This window comes from Rattus norvegicus, chromosome 7 (assembly GCF_036323735.1).
Source record: "Rattus norvegicus strain BN/NHsdMcwi chromosome 7, GRCr8, whole genome shotgun sequence".
Classification (NCBI taxonomy): Eukaryota; Metazoa; Chordata; class Mammalia; order Rodentia; family Muridae; genus Rattus; species Rattus norvegicus.
In genome coordinates this window covers 109,888,535-109,908,187 of record NC_086025.1, presented here as the reverse complement: position 1 = coordinate 109,908,187, position 19,653 = coordinate 109,888,535, and the positions used below count along the sequence as shown (strand labels likewise).

Below are 19,653 nucleotides of genomic sequence, written 5' to 3'. Positions count from 1 at the left end.
CATTTGTAAGTTTTACCTGGTGGGTTCCCTGGAGCTCACCAGAGGTGGCCGCTTACACAGTGTACTGCCAGTTGAAAGTCTTTATTCCAGCCATCTAGGACCATAACCAAGTCTTGGACCTAGGCATGGCCCTGAGTGCCTAGAACATGAAGTTTTTAAAGGCTGAAACCACATCCTGGCATCTCAGCCATGGGGGTGGAGGGGGTGGGGGGGCTTTGCAGAAGTCAGCAGTTTAAAGCAGGCCATTTTAACAGAAGCTAAGATAAGTGGTTAGCCAGCTGGAGGGGTGTTTCACACAGACAGGCAGTGTTAATAAAGGCTAAGATAAGTTAGCTAGGACATCCTACAATAGAGAGGGGTGGTTTCCAATGGATTCTCCCTCACAGAGATCAGATTCTAGTCAAAGCTGGAAATGTCCTTAGCAAGAGTACAAGAGGGAGGGACAGGTGAGGAAGACAAAAAGGTCTTAATGCCTTGCCCTAAACACAAGCTTAATAGTATTTGATCAGGAGAACTTATATTCGACACTTCTTACACTGTGCAGCCCAAGGCTAGCTTCGAATCCCCTATGTAGCAGAGAAAGGCCTTGACTGCTGACTCCTGCCTCTGAGGGTGGTAAGTGCATTCTGGGTAAGTAAATGTTCTACTAACCTCGATACCACCACAGCCTTGCTTTTTAATATTAAAATGTTTAACTCTCTCTCTCTGGGGGTGGGGGTGGGGTCTGTGCATGCCATAGCTAGCACGTGGGGGGCAGAGGACAACATTCCTCTTTTGGGAATTAGTTCTCTCTTCTACCCCGTGGGGCCAGAGCTTCAACTCATTCAGGCTTGGCAGGAAGCACATTCACCCTCTGAGGCAAGTCGCCGGCCTTTTCAGCGTTTTTTGCTGGTGAGTCAGCCCCTAGAGGAGACCCTAGCCTTCCATCTGACTCTCTTTTAGCAAGGGAGTATCTCCTTTCCACGCAGTCTCTTTTGACCCTTTGAAGGATCTGCCGGTATCCCTCCGCTGTGACAGTGACATAAGCTAATCATTGTGAGCCTTGGGGCCATCCTATGCACAGATCTGAAGATGGTGATGGGGTGTATGGCAGAAACTTTTCCAGGACCTGTCCACCTCAATGTTCAGAATGTCTGCCTAGGGGTTCAATTCATGGGGCCTGCCATTCATTTGGGGTAAAATCTATGCTGTCTGAAACATTCTGTGTTTCATGGAACTAGGGTTGTTTCCTTGTAGAACTATTTTAATTGCCGCTGCCCGGGACTGGAGAAATGGCTCAGTGGTCAAGGGTTTCTGTTGTTCTTGCAGAGGACCTAAATTCAGTTCCCAGCACTCCCATGGCAGATTTAACCATCTGGACCTATGGTTCCAGTGGGTCTAGGGTCCCTTACGGCCTCCACAGCAGCAGGCGGGCACTCAGTGCACTCAGACACATTCAGGCAAAACACTCATGCATGTATAAGAAAAATAAAGATATCTTAGAAAAGGAGTATGGGAGTTGGGGATTTAGCTCAGTGGTAGAGCGCTTGCCTAGGAAGCGCAAGGCCCTGGGTTCGGTCCCCAGCTCCGAAAAAAAGAACCAAAAAAAAAAAAAAAAGAAAAGAAAAAGAAAAAAGAAAAGGAGTATGGTGCCTAGCCTTCTACTGCCTATGTCTAGAGGATTCCTTCCCATCTGTAGGGAACTGTTTGCTGCTTCTCTGAAGCAGAGGGAAGGGCGGGGGACTATTTGCCTGCCAAGCAGAGTCAGGGCAGTTAGGGGCCTTTTGAAAGGTGTCCTGGCCTGCTGAGGCATGGGATGATAAGAGGAGGTGCACTTAAGGCTCAAGATGAAGAGCTGAAGATTCTATTGACCTTGGTGGAAGGAATAGGGTGTGTGTGTGTGTGTGTGTGTGTGTGTGTGTGTGTGTGTACAAATGTCTTGTGTATACTTGAGCACAACTGTTTCTGTTAGCTTGTAGCTTTGCTTCCTACATACTGAGTGTAACGTGGCTATGAGAAATACACTTGCTGCTGTGGTCGTGACCTGCAGCCCTCCCGTTATGTCTCTCGGATCTTTCTTCTGTCTTTGCTATAATCATCCTCACTCCCCCCCCACTCCCGGAGGCCTGTTTGACTTCGTACGGGCTGGACCTGTATACCCATCCTCTACCACAAATGAAGGGCCTTTGGCAGAGTTTCCTGGGGAAGGGAAATCCCCGGAGAACCCATAAATTAACCAGTGAAAGCTGTACTCATCAAGCAAGCAAAAAGGAAATATGAACCAGATAACAAGAATGATAGAGAAAAGGTCACAGAATCAAAGTGACTGCATGGAATTATAATTTTACAGGACAAACTGGATTGAAGGAAGTCCTTAATGAAAGTCCAATGTAAAATGACATTGGATTTATAAAAAATCCATTGTCATTGTGGGTAAGAACGCTGTTGCTTCGTCCAGTTCTTTGCCACCAGCCCTTCCTATGTGCCTAGTGAGTTCCTCAGTCTACCAAGGCTGTACCAGCTACCCTTGCAGCATAGCTCTGATGCTCACCCTCCCTGACCTCCTTGGATGCTGCACAACCCCTGGATTCAGGCATCACACCCACTTGCCCAGATCTGTAATCTTACACTGTGACCAAGGGGCTACAGCCAGGGGCCAGTGGTGTGTGGACAGTAGAAATGCCTGAGTCATCTTCCATGCCTTACCTAAACTGGGTGGTCTCAGAGAAACTTCCAACTTCCAGGAAGAGCTTAATAAGGAAATCCAAAGACCTATGGCAGTGTCTGGGCATCTCTGGCGGTCCTTCACAGCCAGAAATCAGACGAAACCTGCTGCAGACCGTACGACTGGACCCTTGCCATCTTGGAATACAGAGGTGGGGTCAGATGCTGACCTCACAATGGCAGAGCCTCTCTTTCCTGACCAGTCCACCACCACTGGCCAGCTGCTGTGCTGCTCCTGGGCATGTCCCTTCTCAGCAGCTATGAGGGCCTACGACAGGAGATACAGCGGCTGGCCCAAGAGAATGAGGAGCTACGGCGGCTAGTGCAGCTCATCCAGGAAAACCAAGAGCTAAAGCTAGTCCTTAGGAGCAGGGGCAATAGCCTAAGCTTATGTGGCTCCAACTTCCTGTCAGAAGCAACTGCCAACCCTAGGCTGCAGAAGCGTAAGACGATCAGATTCAAGGATGTCGAGAGAGGTGAGCCACGGGCATCCTTCAGAGCTCTCTCATCCAATGTGTGCCCAAACGGAAAGAAGCCATGCAAAACCCTGGGCCTGTGGAGTGTGGCCACCTGTTCCTCGTTGGGTGCTGGTGGTAGGTAGAGGGAGATGGAGCAAACCCAGGGACAAGGGCGGGATGAAGTCTTGGGAGTCCATGCAGGGGCGAGGAGATGACATCTCTGAGAAAGTGACATGGAGCAGAGCTGGGATGAAATAATAGTTGTGAGACTGGGGCGAGCTTGACAAGCTAAGGAACGGTTAGTGCAAATGCCCTAGGTGGCAGCCAATTGGCTGTGAGATTGACGCAGAGGAAAGAGGGTACCAGAAGGATCTTGCAAGGCAGAGAGAGTTTGAGAAAAGACTGTCTCCTGGCTCTGGGTGTTCTCTCTCTCTCTCTCTCTCTCTCTCTCTCTCTCTCTCTCTCTCTCACACACACACACACACACACACTTTTTTTCTCCATATTAGGAGAACTCAGGGCCTCTTCTATGCTTAACAAGTCATCTACCACTGAGCTAGCATGCAGCCCTCTCTATTTTTTTGCTTTGAAATGAAAGTCTCACTGAGCTATGCACCACAGACCTTACTCTGGCATCCACGAAATGAGAAAGGGACATGAGGACAGGTTTTGAATGCCCAGGGGCACCAGGCATTACCTGAAGTGTGGTGTGCAGCCCAGAGCCTACAATACTAATACCTAACCAGCTCACCCTAGCCTCTAGACCCAAGTGGGCCTTGAGAGCCAGTAGTACACTTAGTCTGGGCTGCTTGGGTGTGCATGCCCTAAGCTGTGTGATATCTGGCCTAGTGCACGGGGAAAGTCCTTTGGGTTCAACTGACTTCCTATGGTCTCAGAAGCTAGCTATTCCTCAGGAGCTGCCCTCGTAGGGCAGCATCTCCTCCACATGGCTGATAGTTTTACCCCTTCACTCTGAATGCTAAAGGGCTCAGGCCTGACTTGAGCCCAGCCTGTGCCCTGCCTGAAGAGGCCCTAACTTTCTACCAGCACAATTGAGGCTCCCTGGACTCAGTCTTAGAAAGAATGAAAGTGCTGGCCTAGTAAGAAAGACCTGCTTTCCTGGGGCTAAAACCCCTCAAGGAACAGCAAAGCAAGAAAGAAATTCTGGTCCTCTTTGCCTACAGTCTTGGTTGTCCTGGGGCCTCCTCTGCCTCTGCACTTTCTCTTCCTTCCAGTTAGGCCACTTAAGGGCCGGCTAAATAAACAAGAGAGTAGAGGACACAGGAGAAGTTGCCCTGTTGCCCTCCACAAGGGGGAACACCAGTTCCAGATTTCTGCTGGTCTCATTACAGGAGAGATCTCAGATTAGCTGGACTGAGCCGTTTTTACACTGTAGGGTTGACTGAGGGATGTGTGCAGAGGTCGCTTGTTTTGTTTTTGTTTTTGTTTTGTTTTGTTTTTTTGTGCCACTTTGCTGCTGAATAAGACGGCCTCCTACTTTCCATTGTTCCTTGCTTGCTACGTTCTTTTCCACCCAACCCATCTCCCGCCTCAGGTCCTCCTACTCTGGGGAACCGTCTGAGTACTTCAGAAATGTTGTTACTTTAGAGTGGAACCAGTTACTTGGAGACCTGAAGGTGGGTATCAAGGGCGCCCACTTTCGGCCGACCCAGAACTTGCAGAGAGGTTCCGCAGTTCCGAGAACCAAGGTGCCCTTGAGCCAAAGCGCTGGGTCCGCCCCTAGCTGGCAAGGGCCACTCAGTCCCTCCCTCAATCCGTGGATCGCTCTGGGCGAAGGAGGAGGTGCTCAGGCCCGGCCCGCATTTATGTAATCCGGAGGGCCAAGCACACCAGGCTTGTGTGTCTGTGTTTGTGTGTGGGGTGGGAAGGGGTGGGGGGGTAGGAGTGTGTTTCCACAGGCCCCTCCCCGAGGTGGAGGCAGGGCTTGCGGGAAGCACCGCGGGAGAACACAAGCCAGAGCCGATTCCAACGTTGGGGTCTGTGCAGAAGTCCTTACTCCGCTGGCTACTGCCTTTCTACATCCCCCTCAGGGCTCTGCTGTTCCTAGCCTCCTTTTAGCCTCGCCCCACCGTTGTACTGGTTCTGTAGGGTTCCAGTGCCTATAAAGCCTGGGCCGGGAGACTTGAGCCAAGTGGGAAGTGGAGCTATTTCTTACCTGCCCACCCTAACTTTCCTGCGGAAAGAACCCAGGCTCCTCCAGCACAAAAGGGCTCCGGTGTCCTTTTACCTCTAATCCAGGTACTGACTTTCCATTGGCACTGGGACACTGGGCTGGCATATGGGTTTGCCTGGCTCTGACTCCACTCTCTGGCCACCCTTTGACTGGGTCCTGCAGCTCCTGCCAAACCCAGAGCTTCTCTATGGCTCCACTCCTGGGCACCTCCTAGACTTGGAATCCATCTCTTTTCCCACCCCAGCCTCTTCTTAGAAACCAGACCCCCCTCAGGTATAACCCCAAACCCCCTCACTCCCAGTGACAGGCTCTTCTGTCTAGTTCTCCCAGGGTTACCAGCTGAAGAGCCATTCCTGGACTCCAGCTTCAACGTCATGGGCAGCCCAGAAGGGCGCTTCCATTTCGCCATCGACCGCGGTGGCACCTTCACAGATGTCTTTGCCCAGTGCCCTGGAGGGCATGTGCGTGTCCTGAAGCTGCTCTCAGAGGACCCTGCCAACTATGCAGATGCACCCACAGAGGGCATCCGCCGAATTCTAGAGCAGGTGGGCCAGGGCCAATGGTGAGTGCCAGGGGGGGCGCGGGGGCTTAGGGAGACCCCCCAACCTGAGGTCTCACACTATGTGGTCCCCAGGAGGAGGGTGTGCTGCTGCCTCGAGGCCGACCGCTAGACACCAGTCGCATTGCCAGCATCCGCATGGGTACCACGGTGGCCACCAATGCACTGTTGGAACGACAGGGAGAACGGGTGGCACTGCTGGTGACTCGGGGTTTCCGAGACCTGCTGCATATTGGCACTCAGGCCCGCCCGGACCTCTTTGACTTGGTGAGCTCTCCCATGCTGACTGGGTACTAGGCAGCTTGTGCACTGTTTCCTCTCTCCCAGCCAAGGCCTTGTGGGGAGGTGCGTGAAGCAGCGGTGCCTAAGTCCTCTAGATGATAGATAGGCCTAGAGGAGACAGAGTATTGCTAGCAGGACCTGTGTCCTCATACCTCCAGGCTGGTATGTGATACTCTGCCAATTCAAGCCAGCACTACTCAGGGTGAGAGCTTGGAGGTTCTACCTCGGAATTCCTGGAAAAAGCTTCCCTCTTGGGGTAGGGTGCTGGTTCCACCCTTCCTTCTCAAGGGCTTGGGTACAGAGAGAAGCCCTCTGGGTGGAGCTGGCTGGACCATTTTGATTGTCTCCTAACTTTTTGGGGACACATCCCCTGGCCTGCACTTCCACACCACACAGGGCCCCTTAGAGGCCCTCAGGCCTGGGTCTCTTCTGAGCCTCTGCCTGCCCTCAGGCTGTGCCCATGCCAGAGGTTCTGTATGAGGAAGTGCTGGAGGTAGATGAGCGAGTGGTGCTGTATCGCGGAGAACCAGGTGCCGGCTCTCCTGTCAAAGGTGCGGATGGTGCTGACAGCCCGTGCGAGGTTCTTGGGGTAGGCAGATCCTAGCAACCTCTGAATGGGGGCTATGGGCTCCTTTTAGGCCGCACAGGGGACCTGCTAGAGATACAGCAGCCTGTGGACCTGGAAGCCCTGCGTGGGAAGCTGGAGGGGCTCTTGTCTCGGGGCATTCACAGTCTGGCAGTGGTGCTCATGCATTCGTACACGTGAGTCGGGGCTGTTTCCTGTGGGCAGAGGCTGGGTCCAGAGGAAAGCTGGAAGGGTGTTGGGTGGGAGGCACAGAGCCCCCTGTGTTCTCGCTGTAGGTGGGCCCAGCATGAGCAGCAGGTGGGCACGCTGGCCCGGGAGCTGGGCTTCACGCACGTCTCCTTGTCCTCGGAAGTCATGCCCATGGTACGAATTGTTCCTCGGGGCCATACAGCCTGTGCTGACGCTTACCTTACTCCCACCATCCAGCGCTATGTGCAGGGCTTCCGCCGAGGCTTCCAGGGCCAGCTAAAGGTGAGGCCTGTGGACCACCCTGCTCCAGGCCCTAGGCTCACACCTGCCCAGCACATCACTGTCCGCCCTCCCTGTTCACAGAATGTGCAAGTTCTCTTCATGCGCTCTGATGGTGGCCTCGCACCCATGGATGCTTTCAGTGGTTCCCGGGCTGTGCTCTCTGGCCCTGCTGGGGGTGTGGTTGGCTACTCAGCTACCACCTACCATCTGGAAGGCGGTCAGCCTGTCATTGGCTTTGACATGGGAGGTATGAAGGCCGAAGTGGCTGTGTGAGGGAAGACCTTCAGCCGCCCAGCTGGACGATGCTGGGGACTCCGGTCTTGGGGGTGACTCCTAATACCTTATCCGCCGTTAGGCACATCCACAGACGTGAGCCGCTATGCTGGAGAATTTGAGCATGTCTTTGAGGCTAGCACAGCAGGCGTTACCCTTCAGGCACCCCAGTTGGACATCAACACAGTGGCAGCTGGCGGGGGTTCCCGCCTCTTCTTCAGGTCAGTTCCTGTCTGCACTTACAACCTCTCAGATTTTTTTTATCCTCTACACCTTTAATTCCAGTCCTTTATCCCCCAAGATCTGGCCTCTTTGTGGTTGGTCCAGAGTCAGCAGGTGCCCACCCAGGTCCTGCCTGCTACCGTAAAGGTAAGAGCGAGCCTCTGCCTTGCTGGGCTTCTCCCCATGGTGTTCTAGGCCCATCCCTGCTGCTCACTTCTGAGTTGAACCTCTAGTCTCCGACCCACACTCTGTTCCTTCTTCCCAGGGGGTCCTGTGACAGTGACAGATGCTAATCTGGTCCTGGGTCGCCTGCTGCCTGCCTCCTTCCCCTGCATTTTTGGGCCAGGAGAAGACCAGCCACTGTCTCCTGAGGCTTCCCGAAAGGCTCTAGAGGCTGTGGCCATGGAGGTCAACAGTTTCTTGACCAATGGACCGTGCCCAGCTTCCCAACTAAGTCTGGAAGAGGTGGCCATGGGGTTTGTGCGTGTTGCCAATGAAGCCATGTGCCGGCCTATCCGTGCCCTCACACAGGTATGGCCCCTCCGCCTACCCTCACCGGTCTCTCCTAGCCCTGCTTGATACATTCTCAGACCAACAGAAATGTGTAGCCAGTTAATCTTGAAATGCCTTGGGCAACACAATGAGTAAGCACTCCTAATCCTTCCCCTGATGCCCCAGGCCTAGTCGGGGAGGTGGCCAGAGGCCAGAGGCCACTTAACCTGCAAACTCACAAAGCCGGTTGGCTTTTCTCCTCTGCTACTGCGTCCCCTTCTTTCTCTTTCCCCAAGTATCTCAATCCTCTTCCTCTCTCCTAGCCTTTGGGAACGTGGAAGTCCCGCCTCTTTCCTCCCTCCCTCCCTCCCAGCCATTGGCCACTGGCATCTTTATTGATATATCAAAAACCAGTTGGGGGCTAGGACCTTCAGCATCAGTAAACACAGATTCCTCATCTTTGATCAGAGCCATCCTCTACAGGAATGGGACAGGGTGGGGGGGCTGTCGAGGGTATGAAAGGTGATTTATTGGCCCTTCCTGGATCACCAGGCACGAGGCCATGACCCCTCAGCCCATGTATTGGCTTGCTTTGGAGGAGCTGGTGGGCAACACGCTTGTGCCATTGCCCGGGCCCTGGGGATGGATACTGTGCACATTCACAGGTGGGTCTGCATATGGAGATGTGCCCTTGGCTGAGGGAGTTTGCTTTGAGGATTGTCCCCGCACTGCCGTGCCACCCATTTCTGCAGGCACAGCGGGCTGCTGTCAGCACTAGGACTGGCCTTGGCAGATGTGGTTCACGAAGCACAGGAGCCCTGTTCCCTGTCTTACACACCTGAAACCTTTGCACAACTGGACCAGAGACTGAGCCGCCTGGAGGAGCAGTGTGTGGATGCCTTGCAGGTCCAGGGCTTCCCTAGGTAGACTCATGGACCACTGAACCCGGGGCTGGTTTTGTCTCCACTTCCCCTGGTATACACTGGTGGTATACACTGGAGGACTTTCCAGATGTTCCTGAGTCTTTAGGACAAGTGTCTCATAGTACCTGAGGAAGCAGGAAAGGCACCCTCAGATAGCACTGGGTAAGTACCCCAACCTGCTTCCCCCAGGTCTCAGATCAGCACCGAGAGCTTCCTGCATCTTCGCTACCAAGGCACTGACTGCGCCCTAATGGTGTCTGCCCATCAGCATCCGGCCACAGCCTGCTCACCCCGTGCTGGTGACTTTGGAGCCGCATTTGTGGAGAGGTATATGTGACCTCCTGCGAGTCCAGCATGTGGCCTGCTGGTCTGGTTGCTTTGTCCTTATTGCTCCCTTGGATGCGTGGGTGCAGGTACATGAGAGAGTTTGGCTTCATTATCCCCGAGCGGCCGGTGGTGGTAGATGATGTACGTGTGAGGGGAACTGGCCGTAGTGGACTTCAGCTGGAGGACACCCCCAAAATCCAGACTGGACCTCCCCACGTGGAAAAGGTTGGAGGCCTTGCTGTGCTGGTCCACCTACATCCTCAGGACCTCAGGGGACGAGGGTTGATGGAGAGATCCAGCCATGTTGAGGGGCCTCAGGAAAAATGATCTGGGAACCCAGCTCATCCCATACCTTCTGCAGGTGACCCAGTGCTACTTTGAAGGGGGTTATCAGGAGACTCCCGTGTACCTTTTAGGAGAACTAGGCTACGGGCACCAGCTCCAAGGGCCCTGCCTTATCATCGACAACAACAGGTAAGTCTGGATACGTAGAGCCTTGGAGGGGTTATTGCAGGGCCCGACACAGCAGATCTCCTAGCCCAGGGCTGCAGATGTTCCACCCTTGGGGTATCTCCTGGCGTGGAGGATTGACATCTCTGGTTGTGGGGAGGTTGTGGCCAGCCTCCGTGTAGCTCCTCTGTGTCTCCTGCCCCCAGCACCATCCTTGTAGAACCGGGTTGCCAAGCAGAGGTGACTGATACAGGGGACATCCGCATTTCTGTGGGAGCTGAGGGTCCTAGTATGGCAGATACCAGGCTTGACCCCATCCAGCTGTCTATTTTCTCACACCGCTTCATGAGCATTGCTGGTGAGTAGACACTGCTGTCCTCCTCATATAGCTGGCATGTATGATGTAGGACATGGGGCGGCGAGGGCTTGCATACGAGGCGGGAACACAGACAGTAGGGTGGCTGACAGCATTGGCTCTTGTTGCATGTGGTAACCTGGCAGATGTGTGCCAAGGGGAAAGGTGGGATCCTCACTGGCAGTGGGGTGGGCAGTGTGGCCTTGGCTCTGAAACTGTACTCCATGCTCCAAGAGCAGGCTTTGGACAGGGCAAGCCCTTTTCTCTTCTCATCGGGAGCCATTTGATCACCAGCTATTTAGGGAGAGAATGCGGGTGTCCACTGGGAGCTCATCTGTTCAAGGCCTGGCCACTGGCTTTTGGGAGCCTAGGGGTTTATGCTTGGGGACCAGGTTCTTACTGCATCAGTCAGGGAGGAAAGTTGAGGTGTGACCCCAGGCAGGCTGGACAGGGAGTGTTTGCCTCATAAGCTATCATACACCGGGGCTGCAGCTAACTGCTTAAGAGGGAATGCTGCCACCCTGGTCTTCCCCGGGACACAGGAAAAGCTTCCAAGTCTTAGGCCCAGGATGCCTTGACCCTGTGGGTCCTGTGCCTCTTTCTTGGAGCTATATGTGTGGATGATGGGGCCACCTGGCCACTCTGTGCCCCCAGAGCAGATGGGCCGCATCCTACAGCGCACAGCCATCTCTACCAACATCAAGGAACGCCTCGACTTCTCCTGTGCCCTCTTTGGGCCAGATGGGGGCCTCGTCTCCAATGCTCCCCACATTCCTGTGCACCTGGGTGCCATGCAAGAGACTGTACAGTTCCAGGTGTGGTGACAGTGACATCTTCCCTTCTGCCCCCCTCCCTTGCCCCATGACCTCACCTCCCTTTTCACTCTGTATGTGTCTCCCCGGTTTCAGATTCAGCACTTAGGAGCCGACCTCCATCCTGGTGATGTGTTGCTCAGCAACCATCCCAGCGCAGGGGGCAGCCATCTTCCTGACCTGACTGTCATTACACCGGTGAGGAAGTGTTAGGGGGACGCCTTGACTAGTGTTAGGGGGACAGAGGTTTCTGGTGCCACTGATGGTTGCTGTTCACCCCTTAGGTGTTTTGGCCAGGCCAGACGAGGCCTGTGTTCTACGTGGCTAGCCGAGGGCACCACGCAGACATTGGAGGAATCACACCGGGCTCTATGCCGCCTCACTCCACCACGCTGCAACAGGAGGGTGCCGTTTTTCTGTCCTTCAAACTGGTCCAGGGAGGCGTCTTCCAGGAAGAGGGTGAGTTGGAAAAGGGTCACAGTGAAGATCTGGCAGGCAGGGATGTGTGGATGCTCCCAGAGACAGGGCTGGGCAGAATCCTGATACACAGCTGATATCAGCCCAGGCCTACCTTGAGGCTTGATAGAGACAGTAGTGACCTCTCAGGGCAGTCATAAATCATCTCGGATATGCAGAAGAGCTGAGATGACCTCGGTCTGGACCAAAGATGACCTCCTAGATGGCGATTTTGGGGTGGGGAATCGACCAAGACACCCAAGGGGGAAGACGGTAGACGAGGTAGTTTCACGGTTGGCAACTGCTACAAGCTACACTGGGTATCGAGGCTACAGAGTCCCAAGGAGCTGTCCGGGTCTGGGGCTCAGTCACTGGGCCCGGGAACAGCTTCTACACCTCCTGCAGAGAAACCCTGAAGGAAGGTGGAGTGGCCAGATGGGACAGCTGCAGCCACCCTCAAAGATGGTGGGCATCCAGAAGGTGGCAGGGACTGTTTGGGAACTAAAGTTTGTACAATCTGGAGGTTGTGGGGTCAGGCTTGGATAGCTATCGGATGGAGGTTTTTGCACTGAGATGCATAGAGCAGCTGCAGGCAAGGTGAAAGACTGGGAGAGACAGCCTTGGTCTGAGGTCACACGGGTCTGAGAACTCAAAAAGGCATCCTGGAGTTGAGGTGAAGAAGACATAGTGGAGAGTGTGGGGAACCCACAGGCACATAGGATACTTGATGATGGGGAGCTGCAGTGGATCATGGAGACACATGGTGGAGTTCAAGTGGCCAGTAGACCTCATAGAGGGTAGGACTGAGACTGGAGGGCGAGGGTTTTCCCCAGGTGTGGTATATTCTCAGGGTAGATAACAGGAGTACGAGGGGAACCTTGTCTGGATATAAGAAACTGCAGGAAGACAGCAGGACTTCCTTGATAGTGCTTGGTAGGGTTTATGTCTGTGTTTGCTTGAGTGCACCACACGTATACAGGTGTCCTTGGAGATCAGAAGAGAGCATAAGATCCTTGGGGATTGGAGTTACAGTCATGAGCCCCCGTGTGTGTGTGTGTGTGTGTGTGTGTGTGTGTGTGTGTGTGATGGAAACCAGCAGCCCTGGATCCCCTTCAAGAGCTTGGTTCTTTTAGATGCTGAGCCCTGCCTGTCTCAGCCCTGTGCTGCCTTTTATTCTTGAAGAGCTTGGAGGCCAGTGGGAGTGGGCAGGATATAGAGCAGACAGGATATGGTGCGTGTGGGACGTGCGGTAGACTTCTCCTGAGGGGAGGGTAAAAGCAGCTTATGTTCCCCTGATGGGATTGTCATCTCTGAAGCTCACTGCCTTAGTCTGCTAACCTTTAGTCCTCAAAGTGTCTAGCCTCAGTCCAATCTGATCTAGGCCTAGAATGTTTTCAGCCTTTGAGACTCACTGCTAAATAAGCTCACCTTTCCTGGTTCTGAGCTCCGGCCGGCTGGTTCCATCTCCTCCCCAAGCTGACTGATTCAATCTGACTTCTCTCGGCCTCTGAATGAATTGTTCTGCTTGGCCTCATAATTTGTCAATGTGTCTAATCTGGCTGCTTCCCATTGTCTGGTTTGTTCTGTCTCCACCTGTGTCTAACTTGTTCTCTGCAGCCTGCCTCTCTGTAACGGTCCTGGTAACACTGCCTTCTTCCCCTCCCACTGCATCACTCTCTCTTTCCTCTTTTTTTTTAAAGATTTATTCATTTATTATATATAAGTACACTGTCGCTGTCTTCAGACACACCAGAAGAGGGCATCGGATCTCTTTACAGATGGTTATGAGTCACCACGTGGTTGCTGGGATTTGAACTCAGGAAGAGCAGTCAGTGCTCTTAACTGCTGAGCCATCTCTCCAGCCCTTGCTTTCCTCTCTTTTCGTGAGAGTTGGACATATCCTATCTTTGTCACTTTTGTCTGCTGCTCAAATTAGACATCACTTTCCAACATGGCTGCTTCCTACTACAGACTGACTTTACCTTCACTGTTTGGGATTATGGGCCTGTACCTCCCTGACTGCTGGGGTTAAAGGTGTGTGCTACAGCTGAGCCACAAAGAAAGTTTTTCTCAGTAAATAGCACACTCTCGGGGTTCATGGTGTTATCAAATACTCTGCAACAGGGGAGCCTAGAGAAGGCAGATGGATGAGCTTGCTAAGGGCTGAACCTACCCTCTCCCAAGTCACCTCCAGCTCCAGGGAAGCCTTTGGCACAACTGATTGCCAAAGGTGCTCTAGATGCTGGGCTGCAGAAGAGGGCTCAGCAGAAGGATGGAGCCTATAGTCCTCAGAGTCCAGGAGTTTGCAAAGTGTGTGTGTGTGTGTGTGTGTGTGTGTGTGTGTGTGTGTGTGGTGGGGCATGTCAGCGAGTGCCCAATGTTCCTGTTGTGGTTATGGATGGCACAGGCAGGCATGGGCACCTGTTCCTGAGGGCATGGGAGATGGCTCAGTTTGTGACCCTGTCCATCCAGCAGTGACAGAGGCCCTACGGGCACCAGGCAAGATCTCTGGCTGTAGTGGAACCAGGAACCTGCATGACAACCTGTCGGATCTTCGTGCCCAGGTGGCAGCTAACCAGAAAGGCATCCAGCTGGTGGGAGAGCTGATCGGACAGTATGGCTTAGATGTGGTGCAGGCCTATATGGGCCATATTCAGGTGGGCCGAGGAACGGGAGCAGTGGGCAGTGTTGTGGCTGCCCCAGAGCAGTTGGGTCACCCTTTAGACAGCAAGGCTGGGCTGAACCTTATTTCTGCTAGGCGAATGCTGAGCTAGCAGTGAGAGACATGCTCCGGGCTTTTGGAACTTCCCGGCAGGCCAGGGGCCTGCCCCTGGAGGTGTCTGCAGAGGATCACATGGATGATGGCTCTCCCATCTGTCTGCGTGTTCAGATCAACCTGAGTCAGGTTTGCTTGTAAGGGAAGTGGGGGCAGGAACCAGCACTGGCCTCTGGGGTGAGGCCCACTGCTAATAACACCTTTTTTTTTTTTTTTCCCCTGAGGGTAGGGCAGTGCGGTATTTGACTTCACTGGTTCCGGGTCTGAGGTGTTTGGCAATCTCAATGCCCCGAGAGCCATAACACTGTCTGCTCTCATCTATTGCTTACGCTGTCTAGTGGGCCGTGACATCCCACTTAACCAGGTTTGTAGAGGTGTGCAGTGAGGGAGGTAGGTACCCCTTAAGTCTGAGGTTACCCTGAGACTTGCCTGAAAACAAAAGCAGCCCAATATGAACGGAGCCTAGGGTGGTGGAATTTATATCTGAATGTGGGTTAATATCCAGTCCTAATTGATCGCCTCGGTCATTCACCAGGGTTGCCTGGCTCCTGTGCGTGTCATAATTCCCAAAGGCTCCATATTGGATCCATCCCCAGAGGCAGCAGTGGTCGGCGGCAACGTGCTCACATCTCAGCGAGTAGTGGATGTCATTCTGGGGGCTTTTGGGGCCTGTTCAGCCTCCCAGGTGTGGTGGAGCAAAATGGATACAGGTCTGAGGACTGCTGGGAAACGGCGGTGGTGGTGGATGTGCCCACTCACCAAATGCTGTTATCTGCTTCTATCAGGGCTGCATGAACAATGTGACCCTGGGCAATGCCCGTATGGGCTACTATGAGACAGTGGCTGGTGGTGCCGGTGCGGGCCCTGGCTGGCATGGGCGCAGTGGTGTACACAGTCACATGACCAACACACGCATTACGGATCCAGAGATTCTGGAGAGTCGGTGAGCTGAGCACACTCAGGGACAGGCAGTTATCTGGGAGATGAGCCCGTGCTCATACGCGCTGTGCCCATCATCTGCACAGGTATCCAGTTATCCTGCGCCGCTTTGAGCTGAGGCCAGGCTCCGGGGGCCGAGGTCGCTTCCGGGGAGGTGATGGCGTAGTCCGAGAGCTGGTCTTTCGGGAAGAGGCGCTGTTGTCTGTGCTCACCGAGCGCCGGGCCTTCCAGCCTTACGGCCTCCACGGTGGGTGTGGCTTCCCCAGCTCTTCCCGGCCTCTTTTGCTCTGCCGCGGCCACCTCAGGACCCCATCTCCCTACCCCTCCCTCTCTTGACCCCTAGCTCTTTCTCCTCCTATAGGGGGAGAGCCTGGTGCGCGTGGCTTAAACCTCCTGATCAGAAAAGATGGGCGCACAGTGAATTTGGGCGGCAAGACATCTGTGACCGTGTACCCCGGGGTAAGAGAGGGAGCCTGTGTGATAAACAGGGATACAAAAATTTAATTTGGCTCCCAAACGGAAACAGGGCGGTTGAGTGATTTGTCTCTTACTGGGACAAGGCCACACCTGTGTTGCACTTGCTCTTCGCAGGACGTGTTCTGCCTCCACACGCCTGGGGGTGGGGGCTACGGAGACCCGGAGGATCCAGCGCCACCACCAGGCTCGCCCCCGCTATTTCCAGCCTTCCCCGAGCGCGGCAGTGTATTCGAGTACCGCCGCGCCCAGGAAGCCGTATGAGTGCCCCACAATAAAGATCCTTTGAATCGCACGATATTTGGGCTCCGCTCCCCATGGTAGTCTTTCTCGATAGTCATCCCCTTGTCTGTGCGCCAGCGTCAGGAGCATACAACTTGAAGCTTCAGGCCCATAGCCAAGTGGTCCGTGAGTCCCGCAAACGCAGTACTGAATGTCACCTGCTCCGCCTCCTGAGGGGCAGGTGTCGAGTTGGGAGCTGTTTTCAGTTAGAGCAAGCCCAGCAGCCCCCAGGTCAGGCACTTACTGGACTCAGGCGACTCCCAGGTACTCCGCGGTAGGTGATATAGTCCAGACGCCGGCCCTTCCAGGATTGAGCTGAGTAATTTCCATGAAGGGGTCCAGCCAGGTAGAGGCGGCGCCCTTTTTCTTGCTCCAAGGCCCTAGAAGAAGGACAGCATCACTGAGGCTAGGGCAGTTCCTCCCAGCTGGCCTGCCTAGTAGTGCCTGGGTTTAAGAACTCCACTTACCTCCGAAGCATCTCTGGGGAGCTGATAATGGACTGGTGTAGCGTGGAATTATTCAAGATTGTCCCTGTGGAGTCCGGGAGAGCAGAATCAGTGGCAGGCAGTCTTGCTGACGACAGTCTGCTCTCCCGCCTCCCCAGGAGCCATACCCAAGGCCCAGGGCTGCTCCTGGCAAGGGCCTAGCCGGCAAGGGTCCTTAAAACAGCTGAAGAATTTATGTCCCTGCTCCTTTGCATGATCTGTGGAGGAAAACCGTTTCTTAGTGGGCAGAGCTGGGTGTCCTGGCTCCACCCGCCCCAGCTCATTACCTTGGGAGCAGTTGTCAAAGTTTAGATCTCCCAGAAGGACGCTGAAAGCCACAGCCTCACCACTCTGGCGGCTCTCAGCCTCGAACTCCTCCACCCATTCCAGCAGCAGCGTCAGCTGTTTGCAGCGAATATGTCCATCCTCTAAGAGGAGAGATGGGGTTGACTTAGCACAGAGTAGGAATCTAAAACCGTACCCAGGTCCTGATCTGTAAACCACCCAGGCATTTCTTGGGGATGTCTGGGGCAGAGAACATTGAGACATAGGGACAAACGTGTGGGTGAAGTTAAGGGACCTACTGCCCTCAAAGGAGAGAAGGGCTGCCCACATTCCAACCCCTCCTGCAGGGCTCACCAAGGGGTGCCTGCAAGTGTGTACAATGAAGGTATCCCACGATGCGGCGCCCGTCCAGGATGCCTAGCTGCGCCTGCAATACCACCCACAGTTCCAGGTCTCCTTGCTGGTTAAACCCACTGCTTACTCTCTCCCCGCCGGGGCTCGTTCCAACCTGGGTTAGTACCTGGACGGATAATAGACCTTTGGAGGCCATGGCGTCCTCGCGACGAGCGTTAGGAAAGCAACGGAAGGTGGCACGCAGCAGCGGGTAGCGCGAGGCCAGTAGAAGCCCACTACCCAGTACCTTAATGTACGGCCCGGCCACTAAGCCAAATGTGCCTACATCATATAGAACCGGGCCCAGATTTGGTACCAAAATGCGCACGAGACGACGAGCTGCGCGGAGGTCGAACACTTCCTGCAGACACACGAAGTCCAAACCCATAGGTAATGTGGCCTTCAGCACACCACCAGGCACCTTAGGCAGCGGCTGCCTAGGTTCGGTAACCCCATACTGTGACGACCGAAGGCCATCTAGCAGTACGGCCCCAACAGCATCCGCCCGCTGCTGACTATTCGACAAATTGTTAAAGTGTGCCAGTCCGTGGGGGAACAGGCACAGATTAGCAGTGAGAAAGACAAAGCAACGCTGGCGCTCAGCGGGCGGGCGCCAGGGCTGTGGCCACACCCAGCATGATGGAGGGGGCTGATAGCAGAAGGGGCGGCGACAAAGTTGGAGGGGCAGCCAGAGCACAAGGCCAACCAACGCCAAGGGTAGACCGACCACCACCAGAGGTAGCAACGCCGCCCCACTTCCTGCCAGGACTTTGAGCCACCTCAAGCTGCCGGATCGCGATACTGGCGCCCAGCAACCCAGCAACCGGTCCAGAGACCAGTAAGCCGGGAAGAGCAGCATGCGGGATAAACTGTACAGGGTTTGCAGCACGGGGTTCGGGAAAGGTGAAGGCCTCAGAGGGTCGGGTGTCTGGGGCCAGCCAGGTGAAGGCTCTTGGGGTACAGGGCTCCGTAGCCGCGGAACGTCAGGGAGATTCATTGGTTTCCAGCGTGAGAGTTGAATCCTTAGGAGACCACACGAGCTGCCAGCTGCCGGGAGGTCAAGACCAGGTGGCACAACCTGTGTGCGCAGCTCGTAATGCCCAGTGCCCCGCGAGCCTGACTGCTGGTCACTGGCCCCACCCACTCAGAACTTCTGTGGCGGTTGGGAACGACCAATAATTAAAAAAAAAAAAAAAAACCGTAAAAGAAACCCGGGCTTTACAGCCCCGCCCCAGCTCCTCCTTGTACCTGCCTTGTCCACTTTGTGCTTCGGAGAAAAACTTAGGGCCCTGCCTACTCTCCCCCTCCCCCACCCCTCCAATACACCTTACCCAGCCAGGTAGGTTCACCAGAGCTTCTCGACCTGGTGCCTGGCTCCTGAGTGCAGACACTCAACACCGATGGCCTGCAAAGGCTATGACTACGGAGCTTCAAGACCGTTAGTTCTACACTTTGAGGCAGTTTGCGCTACACTTTGACCAGACAGGTAAAAGAAAATATGAGCTCTGTAACTGAGTTTTTTAATTCTGGTTATTTTGTTTGTTTTTTGAGACAGGGTTTCTCTGTGACCCTGGCTGTCCTGGAACTTGTTCTGTAGACCAGGCTGACCTTGAACACAGAGATCTGCCTGCCTCTGCCTCCAGATTGCTGGGATTAAAGACGTGCACCAGTACTGCCCAGCTCAACCTTGTGTTCTTAACCCTGTCCCTTATCTTTCATAGACTATTCTTGGCTCCCCTTGGAGGTCAGACTCCTTTGTTCCAGCATATACCCTGACATCAACCATCAGCGGCTCTTAAGTTGTTCGTCTTGGCTACCAGGTCTTCACCCAGGATAGCAGTGAAGACACTTTGTAGTCTGGGCAGAAGGCATTGAACTCTATGGGGAAGCAGGGAGGTGTGGTAATCCCATCTGGAGGACTCTAGCACACCCCACTTCTAACGGAAAGTTTAATTGGTACTGATAGATTCTTTTTTAGAGAATTTATTTTATGTGTAGGAGTATGCTAGACAAGGGCATCAGGTCCCATTACAGATGGTTGTGAGCCACCATGTGGTTGCTGGGAATTGAACTCAGGACCTCTGGAAGAGCAGTCAGTGCTCTAACCACTGAGCCGCCTCTCCAGCCCCACACTACCCTTCTTATGAACCAACCCCATTTTGGTCTCCACTCTTCCGGAAACACGTTTCCAATCTCAGCCTATGCATCGATTCTAACACCCCCTCTGGGCCCCAATTTCCCTTTTTCCAACCCATGTTCTTTTTCATTTATTTATTTATTCATTTTACATCCCCATTGATGTCCCCTGCTCTTGGTCCCACCCCACCCCACACACAATCCCTTGCCCTATCCCCCCAACCCATGTTTTTCATTCTCTGGTCAGCTCTGGCCTGCCACGCTCAGATAGAACCCATCCTTTTCCCAGACCTGGGGCTGCCATCCCTTCGGCTCCCCTG

General features: G+C 54.2%; 2 protein-coding genes across 22 annotated transcripts in view; one reads left to right on the top strand and one right to left on the bottom strand.

Annotated features, from left to right (window-relative positions):
• Positions 1-16,052, top strand: part of Oplah (5-oxoprolinase (ATP-hydrolysing)) — a 40,268-nt gene extending 24,216 nt beyond the window's left edge. The window contains exons 1-28 of one of the 13 annotated variants that reach the window (XM_006241775.5): positions 259-446; positions 545-615; positions 5,677-5,900; positions 5,990-6,181; positions 6,648-6,747; positions 6,835-6,958; positions 7,058-7,253; positions 7,335-7,500; positions 7,609-7,747; positions 7,828-7,895; positions 8,014-8,279; positions 8,793-8,905; positions 8,993-9,163; positions 9,353-9,490; positions 9,577-9,715; positions 9,852-9,964; positions 10,147-10,298; positions 10,950-11,110; positions 11,204-11,305; positions 11,392-11,566; positions 14,036-14,220; positions 14,322-14,468; positions 14,569-14,703; positions 14,875-15,024; positions 15,125-15,282; positions 15,365-15,525; positions 15,640-15,737; positions 15,870-16,052. In XM_006241775.5, the coding sequence (XP_006241837.1) occupies positions 5,730-5,900; positions 5,990-6,181; positions 6,648-6,747; positions 6,835-6,958; positions 7,058-7,253; positions 7,335-7,500; positions 7,609-7,747; positions 7,828-7,895; positions 8,014-8,279; positions 8,793-8,905; positions 8,993-9,163; positions 9,353-9,490; positions 9,577-9,715; positions 9,852-9,964; positions 10,147-10,298; positions 10,950-11,110; positions 11,204-11,305; positions 11,392-11,566; positions 14,036-14,220; positions 14,322-14,468; positions 14,569-14,703; positions 14,875-15,024; positions 15,125-15,282; positions 15,365-15,525; positions 15,640-15,737; positions 15,870-16,016 (3,867 nt within the window). In that variant the 5' untranslated portion in view covers positions 259-446; positions 545-615; positions 5,677-5,729 and the 3' untranslated portion in view covers positions 16,017-16,052. 13 annotated transcript variants of the gene reach the window in all.
• On the bottom strand, positions 15,760-18,656 carry Smpd5 (sphingomyelin phosphodiesterase 5). Of its 9 annotated transcripts, none has more exons than XM_039078229.2 (7): positions 17,313-18,522; positions 17,159-17,231; positions 16,867-16,947; positions 16,648-16,737; positions 16,502-16,565; positions 16,279-16,414; positions 15,760-16,204 (listed from the first exon to the last, which is right to left on the bottom strand). In XM_039078229.2, exons 1-7 carry the CDS (start codon positions 18,192-18,194, stop codon positions 16,115-16,117), a joined length of 1,416 nt encoding a protein of 471 aa, XP_038934157.1. In that variant the 5' UTR covers positions 18,195-18,522; the 3' UTR covers positions 15,760-16,114. The 9 variants fall into 9 exon arrangements, 7 of the variants coding, with proteins under 7 accessions (XP_038934157.1, XP_063118904.1, XP_008763852.1 ...); XM_063262834.1 differs by having other exon boundaries at positions 17,325-18,519; XM_008765630.4 differs by having other exon boundaries at positions 16,807-16,947; positions 17,313-18,517.
• Positions 18,657-19,653: the final 997 nt, after the last annotated feature.